At 39.0% G+C, this 10,078-nt stretch overlaps 1 protein-coding gene across 5 annotated transcripts in view; it reads right to left on the reverse strand.

Annotated features, from left to right (window-relative positions):
• Positions 1 to 4,572, reverse strand: part of ARHGEF6 (Rac/Cdc42 guanine nucleotide exchange factor 6) — a 126,671-nt gene extending 122,099 nt beyond the window's left edge. The window contains exons 1-2 of one of the 5 annotated variants that reach the window (XM_019714692.3): positions 4,320 to 4,572; positions 3,024 to 3,107 (exon numbers count right to left, since the gene is read on the reverse strand). In XM_019714692.3, coding sequence (XP_019570251.2) covers positions 3,024 to 3,107; positions 4,320 to 4,484 — 249 coding nt within the window. In that variant the 5' untranslated portion in view covers positions 4,485 to 4,572. The remainder of the gene's footprint in view (positions 1 to 3,023; positions 3,108 to 4,319) is intronic. The other 4 variants (XM_019714691.3, XM_019714693.3, XM_074323241.2 and 1 more) reach the window with 4 other exon arrangements.
• Between the last annotated feature and the right edge of the window lie 5,506 nt (positions 4,573 to 10,078).

Consider the following 10,078-nt stretch of genomic DNA (forward strand, 5'->3'; position numbering starts at 1 on the left):
ATCAAAGACCTAAATGTAAGAGCTAAAACTATGACACTCTTAGAAGAAAACATAGGAATAAATCTTCATGACCTTGCAATAAGCAATGGTTTCTTAGATATGATATCTGAAACACAAACAGCAAAAGAAAAACAAAATTAGATGAATTTAACTTCATCAAAATTGTTTTTAAAAATTGTGTTTCAGTGGTGGCGGGTTAGCTCAGTTGGTTAGAGCATGGTGCTGATAGCACCAGGGTTGCTGGTTCAATCCCCGCATGGGCCACTGTGAGCTGTGCCCTGCTTTTAAAAAAAAAATGTGTTTCAAAGGATACTATCAACTTAGGGAGGCACTTCAGGGAGTGCTTTGTTTCCCATGTGTCTCAGCAGACTTACCTGACCAGTTGCTAGCTGTGTGATCCTCTAGAGACCCTAGGACATTATAGCCATATGAGAACACAAAGATAGAGGTCACTTGGAGAGGCTAACCTAACTGGCCACCAAGAGGGTCAGAAGGCAGCCACTTTTTAATGTGGTCACCATACCCCACAGCCAATACTCAAATTGTCAGTGTGCTGCTGCATCTCTGGCTTCACTTTTCTGCATTTCCAAACTGACCATTTCAATCTGGCATTCTTTCTTTAGATAAATAACAGTGTGTTTTAAGCAGTAGTCAAGCCCTGTTCTTCTTGTTTTTTTGTGTGTGCATTAACAGTTTTATAGCGTCAACAAAAATCTATTAATCATGTTACATGCTAGGCACTGTGGAAAGTACTTTAAGCCTGAGAGATACTCTATCTAAGTGACAAGATATGGAAACAATCTATTGACCAATTTTAGCTCTGTATGTGTGCACGCAAGCATGCACATGTGTATGTGAGCACATGTGTGTGCATGGACATTTGTGCATATGGGCATGTGTGTGTATAGCTTTTGAAGTAATTTAGTCTGAGATGACTCTATATCCCTTATAGAATGATAGCTATTATGGAACAGATAATGGTATTTTCGTTTTTATTTGTCAAATGAAAACATGGTGAGGTTGCCAATGATTTCTGTACTCTGAAGCTGCCAGAAGGTATACTGAGCTTCTTTGCAGTTTTAAGAATAGTAGGTGGTACAGAAACACCTCTCAGGTCTGACATTGTTGGAGAATGAGTCGTTTCGCAAAAGTGGATTTTTTCTGATAGCTAATGCTTATTCCTTCAAGCACCAATGCTTAAAATATTTTTATCCACTTTGGATAGAAATCGTTTTAAAAGTATATCATACTTTTCATTTCTTAAATGACAGGCACTGGACATATTTTTATCTCTTTTTGATAATTCAGGCTGGCCTGAACATTGTTTGAATATTGTAACAAGACAATATTAGCATCATGGTTAAGCACATACTTTCTTTAGTTTGACAGACCTGGGTCAGAGTCTTGGCTTGGTCAGTTACTGACTGTGTGACTCTAGAAAAGTTACGTGGCCTCTCTATGCTCCAGTGTCCTCATCTGTATAATGGAGACATTAATAATATCTTTTGCATAGGATGGTTTTAAGGATCAAATGAGAAAATGCATCTAAGGCATTTAAGATATCATTGCACATAAGACATGCATAACAGCTGGTTAATGTTACTGTTATTACTAGGCAGTATTGTATATAAAATTACGCTTGTAAGAGGTATATGGGACCCATATTGAGGCACTCCTAGGACTCAGACGGAAGTCTAATAAAATCAGTACATAAGGAATGAAACTAGAAACTGAGCTTGGGTGCACCCAGCAGCCAAAAATACTGACCACCCAGTCTCAAGCTCCCAGATAACTAAGAGATGGATCTAAACACAAATATTGGCAAATTATTAAAAATTGTTTTTAACTGAATATATTTGACACATAACATTGTGTAAACTTAAGGTGCACAGTACGGGAACTAAATATTCTGGGACAAGCATAGTCTGATGCTGTGGCTAAGTTTAGGAAAAATTCTGAAGCCAGCAAAGTTTATGTGGGGCAAAGCTACTTGTGCTAGTATTAATAATAATAGCTAACACTTGGGGAATACTAACTCCATGCCAGGCACTCTTCCGTGGACATGAATTCATTGATATTTCACACCAATCCTATGATATAGGTACTGCTGTTATTCCCACTTTGCAGGTGGGAAGACCGAGCCATAGAGCCATCGTTAAGTAACACACCCAAGGTTACAAAGCTACTAGTGGGAGAACTGAGATTTGAACCCAGGCAGTCTAGTGTCAGACTCCGTGTTCAAACCACTACTAATATTTCTCCAAATATAATACCACTAATGTATGCCCGCACTTCTTATGTCCCTGGTCCTGTGCTGAGAACTCTACATACATTATCTCATAGGTCTTTTGGAGTTGGGGCTCTTAGCTCTACATTATTATGCAGCATCTCATTTGATCCTTAAAGCAACCCCATGAGGTACTGATCACTGTGTCCATTTTACAGATAAAAACACTGTGGTACAGTGAAGTGAAGTTACTTGGCACACAGGTGAGAGTACTACCTGCCTCTCAGTAACACCCCCAATATGTATCATAAGGATCCATATAATATTAAATAATGCAATGTAATTTAGTATACAATTTCTAACTCAGGGCCAGATCCTCTTAGCTTTTCAAGGCCTCTGCTCTAAAGTGTTAATGGGAAAAAGTAATGATACACTTTCCTCTCTTTCCAACTCAGGAGTAATGCAGTGACCCTCTGCAGCAGCCAGCGGCTCACGTTTGGTTCCCCTTAGTAGGGAAGCACACCACACAAGCTCTGTCACTGGAAGCCTGCTTTTGGGACTTGGATGTTGTATCTGAAAGGTATCATATTTTGAGTTTTGTTTTGTTTTGAAACTGGTTTCTAGAAAAGCCAAACTAGCAAGCCACCACTGTGGACCACCAATCTCAACCATGGTTTTCCCTAAAATGCTTCCTCTGTTTAACAGTGAAAATAAACCAAGGACTTACCTACAGCACTGCCTTCACTAGCAGAGTGAAAAACAATGGCAAGAAGGAAGACAACTTGGGTGGGCTTACCTCCACTTGAAGGGTTGCACATCCTTTCAGGAAGTCATTGATGTTGTTGATGCAGTCGGCTTCTGTTTGGGGCTCCAGACAGTACTAGAGAAAAATAGTCAAATGTCACTTGGAGACTGTCATCCCATGCCAAGCGTACCATATTCACCATTCTCTAATAACTACATAGGTAGGCTTTTTAAGGCAGGGAGCAGCGTTGCTGTCAATCCAGGAAGAGAAATAACCACCAAAGGAAGTGATGCAAAAATCTAAACGGTTGGTTTTTGTTTCAAATGCCATCAAATCTTTAGTCTCAAGCCATCTCTATGAACTTTTTCTCATGCTCTTTTGTCTGAGTGCTGATAGCAAATTAGAGAAACCCAGACAGTATTTTGAGCTTGGTTTTGCTTTCTGCATACTACCTTGCTCCCGTCTCTTCATAGTAATTTATTCAAAGTATATTTTCCCTTTTGTTGTTCTCTACATTTGATCACAATTCTCTACCTTTTACCACCATTTTCTCACTGCTTTTCAGGTTTAATGAATTATAAGTAAATCAATTTGTTCAATAAAAATAAACTAGTTCAAGAAGGCAAAAGAATTATACTCACAGTCACATTCCCTGATGACCTTAGGAAAATAATTGTAGAACTGTACCTTTAAATTGACTTAAAGTGCCTAGTTTAGAAATTATCCATCCTTGTAATTATGGGTTTCCAACATTAAAAATTTTGGATTTTTAAAAGAGAACAAGGGTAGTTTCACTTTGAACATAGGTTGCATTCGAATCATATATTCAGTTTCTATTTTTTTTAACAAACCTTATGTAACATTTAGAATTATTTATCCTAGATGCTAAATAGCCTCTCTTTCTATAGATATTTTATTTCTTTGAGAAGAAAATCTACATTGATTTTAGTCAAACTATCAATAAACACCATCAATATCTGTTATAAATCATCCCATTATTCCACAGACTCATATGTACCCCAAGTTCAAAACATGTCCTCGGTACACAGGGAAGTGTAACATGCAGCTCTATGACAGAGTATAATATGGGTGTTCTCCTTGTCCACTGGTACCAGTGGTGTAACAGGTTATTATACTAATATTTGGTAGCTAATTACTAAATGATAACATTTCATTTTCTGACTTTTTCACACTACAAAAGCAGCAAGAAAGAATGTCTAACTCTTAGAAAGACATTTAAGTAATAGAGTCCCAAGACCTGGGCAATCGAAAATTTCACGAGTTACATTATTGCTGCTCTCTGGTGGTAAGCACTCCCAAAGATACTACAAACGTGATGTCCCTTACCTTTTCTACAGAGCCAGGCCGCAGTCTGTTGATCAGTTTGCACAGCACTACCCCATTTTTCAGCGAGGACTTCAAAAACTCCTCCGGATCACAGATGGTCTTTTTTGGAGAATCTAAAACTCCCAAGGATATAAGCCATGTCACGATTCGCTCTTCTGGATTCATTACTGAGGACTGTACCCTCCGAACAGCTTCCTGGGGCAGCTGCAAGGACTAAGCCACATCCGCGATTGCATCTGCTGTTGTCTTCCTTTTTATGAGTTCTCTTCTGGTGCTTGCAGAGCAAAGCTTTAAAACAACTTTTCTTAGACAACGGTGGAACCCACTCAAATTATGGGATTTCAAAACCACAAAGATCACACTCAGAGATGTGGAAAGAGAATGAATGTAAAATTCCTGGAAAACATTGGTTTTCTTTTTCAAAACCTGCAAAACAAATTCATTAGGATTGAAAAAAAAGAAGAAGAAACATACACACACACACACACACACACACACACACACAAAAAAAAAAAAAAAAAAAAAAAAAAAAAAAAAAAAAAAGCTGTGCAAGAAGCTCTTAGGGAAGGAAGTGAGGAGGATGCTGGGGAGGGAGGAGAAAGAAGGAAACAAGAGCTCTTGGAAAACAGAGGTGAGCCAGCACTTCAGGGGACCTTGGAAATGAGACACTCTTGGGCCAGTCTGGGAAAACGCTGTCAATAAATAGTCTAGCCCCAGTGAAAATCTGGCTTCTGTCAGGAGGAAGATGCCAACTGGCTCTTAGGTCAGACAGATCTGAGCCTTGTGGGGAGCTGTGCTGGCTGGCACAACAGGACTCAAAGAAGGTAGGCTGAGAAAATTCTTCCACAAAATGGCCAGATGTCCCCATACTCTCACAGAGATGGTATGTCATGACCATTCCTTGCAAAACATGTTGAGTTGCATGGTGACACCATGCCAAGCAAATGAAGATTGTACCTGCTGTCAGCCATCACTGTATATAAGCAGAAGCTAGAAGAATGGCATTTTACTTTGCAGCCAAAAAGCTATGTTTAGGGAAATAGGCTAAGGATAACATCTGACATCCTGTTTACTTGCATTCTTTAGCAATTCTTTTTCTGGACCTGGTTCCACTACACAATCCAGCTGCAGTACCCTTAGCAAAGGCTCAGACACAGTCACATAAGTGGGTAAAAATCACTTGAAAACAGAACTTTTGAGAACAAAAGAGCACCTGTCCTCTGTCTATACTATAGTCTGGAAGGTTGATTGATGTTTCCCCAACAATAAACATTTTGCATTAAAAATACTGCTCTGAAAAAAACAAGAGATTTGCCCTATTCTCGAACATTTTCAGAACCAGCTGAAAGTTACAGCATTAGGAAATTTCTGATAAGGCCACCTTTAATAGTATAGCCTTATATTGGCAAATGCATGGTACTCACCATCACTACCCCTCCTCATGTATGGGATCCTCCTAAGCTTCACAGTCCTTTTCAACACAGCTTTAGGCATCTACTACCAAATAATCAGTTTAGATAATCCTGCTAAATGTTTTCAAAGCTTCCCCTTCCTGCCGTGTCATAACACTTATCACACTTTACTATTATTACTTGTTGATTTGTCTCCTCCACCAGAAAGTAACCTCCCTAGAGTAGGAGTCTTATCTGTCTTGTTTAACATTGTTCCCAGCAGAGTGCATGGTACACAGTAGATGTTCAAAAATGCTGACTGAATGAATGAATGAACTCATATTGTCTTCTGGGTATAGACATTATCTGATTACAACAAAGATGTTTTTATTTATTTTAATGTCTTAAAAGAAACATTTTTTTCCTTGCTAATGATTTGTATACTGTTATTGAGATATAATTGACATAATAAACTACACATATTTAATATGTATTATATAATGAACTTTGACGTATACACCTGAGATACAATCACACATACACATGATCCAGATAAACCTTTCCATCACCCCCCAAAGTGTCCTTGTGACCTTTTAAACCCTTCCCTCCCTTCCCCCCAAATCCCAAGGAACCACCAATCGGCTTTCAGTCCCTATAGATTAGTTTGCATTTTCTAGGATCTTATATGAATGGAAGTGCACAGTTTGGTAAATTTTTTTGTCTGGATTCTTTCAATCAACATCATCATTTTGAGATTCATTTATGTTGTTGCATATATCAATAGTTCTATAACAAAGATTTGACCTCCAAATATTTGGTTTGATGTATTCATACTTAAAAGCAAAATAGGTGTAATCAATCAAAAGTTTTAATTGACTTTTGACCCATGGCCAACTCTATGTAATGGAAATAAAAACAAAACCCATTTGTTGATAAATGAAATTCCCAAATCTGACCTGTTTAAACACATTTTATATGTCATTTGCACAGTTTTCACAATTACTCATCAAAATTGTACTCTACAGACAAATAAATCAGGCAGTATTATTGACATATCACTTACATTTTCTGATGAAGACCAAAGAGTCAGTAATTTCAGGAACCCATCCTAGTTCAAAATAGGCTTGAGCCCACTAAGGTCACCTGGATGAAAATCTGCCTCATTTTGGACCCTGACTACAACAAATTACTTTAAGTAATAAAGTAAAATCAGAAAGGCAAGGCCAACTCCTCAAGGCAGAAGCAACAATTCTATGAGTAGAAAGATTGGAAGTCAGTGTTGGTATGATCAAATGTCAAGAAAGTAAGGAATTCTGGGACAGTAGCAAGCATACGGGGGGAAATGACTAATCATGAAACCCTGGCTGGGTAAGGAAGCCAGTGATGGTAGAAAGGAGCTGATGAACTGGGGAAATAAGGGTGGGGAATATAAAGACTGGAGGTCACAGTGGCAGAAAGAGCAGTCTTCACACAAAAGGATGAGTAAAAAGAGCAAAGGTCTCTCACTCTACTTAAGATCGTTAGTACCATATACCCTGAGCCACTGAATCTGTGTCTTCACTGGCTTTCCTACCTCCGTTTTCTCATCCTAATGAACTCTGGCAGAGCACAGCTTGGTTGATTTTCCAAAAACACCTCTTTAACAGGGTAATACCCCTGCTCAATAACCCTCAAAGGCCTAAAGCAATGATTTACAAACAACGATGTACAAAAATAATCACCTCTTGTGAGGGAAGGAGGAGAAAAGAATGATAATTGAACTTGAGCCAAAATAGGCAACATTTTATTAAAAGTAAAAAGATCTGCAGGAAGTAAGGTAAATGTTAACATTTCTTAAAACGGGTTGCTGGGTACACTGGAACTTGTTTGCTTTTATGTATTTGAAATATTCATAATTGACTTTAAATTTTTTTAAATCTGGTGCTGGTAGCACCAAGGTTGCTGGTTCAATCCCACACGGGCCACTATGAGCTGCGTCCTCCTTTAAAAGAAAGGAAAAGAAAAGAAAAAATGTAAATCTACTGAGGCACTTGTTAAAATGATTTGGGAGCCCTATTCCCCAATACCTTAGTTCAGAAGATCCACTATGGGACAAAGGAATCTGTATTATTAAAGTACCCAACCTGATTCTGATGCAGGTGGACCAAGGTCACACTTGGAGAAATAAATTGATTTATAACCTTTCACTCCACCCCAATTTCTGCCAACATCTAGGTCATCTCAATATCCACAGGAACACAATCCAACATTAGAACCACTTAGTTCCTTAACCACCTGTACCTGTAATTGATGTATTACCTCTCAGACTCTCTTTGTGCCTGTTCTGTGAAAATGGACCAGGGGCCTTTACATATTTTTTCTTTTTTTCTTTACCAGCTGGCATGATATGAAGTTTTATCAAGTTTTATGTAGACGGTGGTGGAGAAACGTTGCTGGAAGGCAGACTTTTACTTCCTGTTTCCTGTGTGCTCACTCCACAGGCTTCTGCCAAGCTCCCAGCTTTCCTGATGCTCACCTTCTGCAGCATTGGCTTACTCTATGCACAGCGGGTAGCAGCTTCCCCTGGCACCACCCTTGGGTGGTTCTGCAATGAAGTTTCTCTGGTGAGACACCTCCCCTGTAACAGGAACCAGCACCCTAGAGTGGCACATTTTCAGCAAGTTCCAGAGGGTGGATGTCCAGCAAATTCCACTGACTCAGCACCACAGCAACTTCTCTAACAAGGCCTGCATCTCAACAGTGGGTGGAAAGGCAGACTATCACAGCTCTAGGGAAGTGAAAAATACACGTTATTTTTATATAGCCTGCTATTAGATAGTATATCTGTTATTCCTGTATCCTTTCAGAGTTTCCTTTACTTCTTACTAGCCAATCCCTCGTTACTCCAATCTCATTATCATTAATAATTGTTTTTTTTCACATTCACCCATAAATATTTTAACGTGCACATCTAAATAAGAACATTTGTATGTTTTGTTTGCTTGTTTGTTTGTTTGTTTTTTACCAAACCACAATACCGTATATGAATGAAAAGGGGGATATGTAAGAAACCTGACAAGGTCAGGGGGGCTACACGGCAAGGCTGACAAACTCAGAGACCAAAAGTCATCACACAGGATGGTCTGATCACAAATTCCTAACTGGGCAGATCATGGTGGGTAGTCATGTCCCTGGCCTATAGCTTCCTTAGCAAAAGTCAGTCATTACCTTCAGTGAGCTCTGTTCATTGTTCCCATGCATCTAGGATAACATACCTTTGAAATATCAGTTTTCTTTTCCTACCCTTTGAAGGCACAACCGCCAGCACCAGAGCACAAGACAACCAGAGCACAGGACCACTCATTATTATCTTGTTCCCCGCATACCATCTCATAATTATTAGCTGTCATGTACCCACCAATGTAAAAGAAGTATGTGTCTTTCCATTTTGCCTTTTATCCAATCCTAGAGACTTCTCTGCTTTGCTTTCTCCCACCCCCTTAATCTACCACCAATGCATTTCATGTTCTCCTCCTTTGATTCTAATGTATAAAATAAGCTGCAAAACTGCACTTCTCCAGAGCATTTTCTCAATTCGTTGAGATTTCGCTTGCCGGCAACTGTCATCAGCTTGGCTCAAATAAACTCATAAAAATTCTCTACAGGCTTGGACGTTTCTTATGTTGACACGTGATTTCTAACAACATTAATAATCCCTGAGTATCATTTAATACTTGGAGTTCAAATTTCTCTGGTTGCCTCACAAATGTCCAGTAATGCTGGTTTGTTCAAATCAGGGAAACAGAAATGATCCTTTTGAAACAAATGGAAGCTTTTTCTTTCCAGAAACCCCAGCAAATCTCTTTGGGCCTCGTTGGCCTGAATGAATACTGAGCTCCCTCCTGAACCAATCATTATGGCTAGGGATGGGCTACGTTAATTTGCTTAAGCCACTCACATCCTATGCCTGGAGCTGAGGTTCATCCCACCCACCCCACCAAGTGAGGAAGAATCACAGCTAACATAAAGCACTTATGTCAATTAGGATTAGTTTGCCTCCTCAAGAACCGTCTGAGGCAGGTACTATTGTTATCTCTATTTTACTGATGAGGCACACAGAAGTGAAGCAGCTTGCCCAAGTTCACAGAACTGATACATGGTAGAGTGGATCCAAGTAGCCTGACTCTAGAAACTGCATTCCTTTCTAAATATTTTTTTTTCAATTATAGTTGACATACAATATTATATTAGTTTCAGGTGTACAACATAGTGATTAGACATTTATATAACTTACGAAGTGATAACCCTGATAAATCTACTACCCATCTGACAATAAAGAGTTATTACAATATTATTGACTATATTCTCTATGCCGTTTACATCCCTGTG

Source organism: Rhinolophus sinicus, chromosome 18, assembly GCF_057876585.1.
Source record: "Rhinolophus sinicus isolate RSI-liver-muscle chromosome 18, RSI-T2T, whole genome shotgun sequence".
Classification (NCBI taxonomy): Eukaryota; Metazoa; Chordata; class Mammalia; order Chiroptera; family Rhinolophidae; genus Rhinolophus; species Rhinolophus sinicus.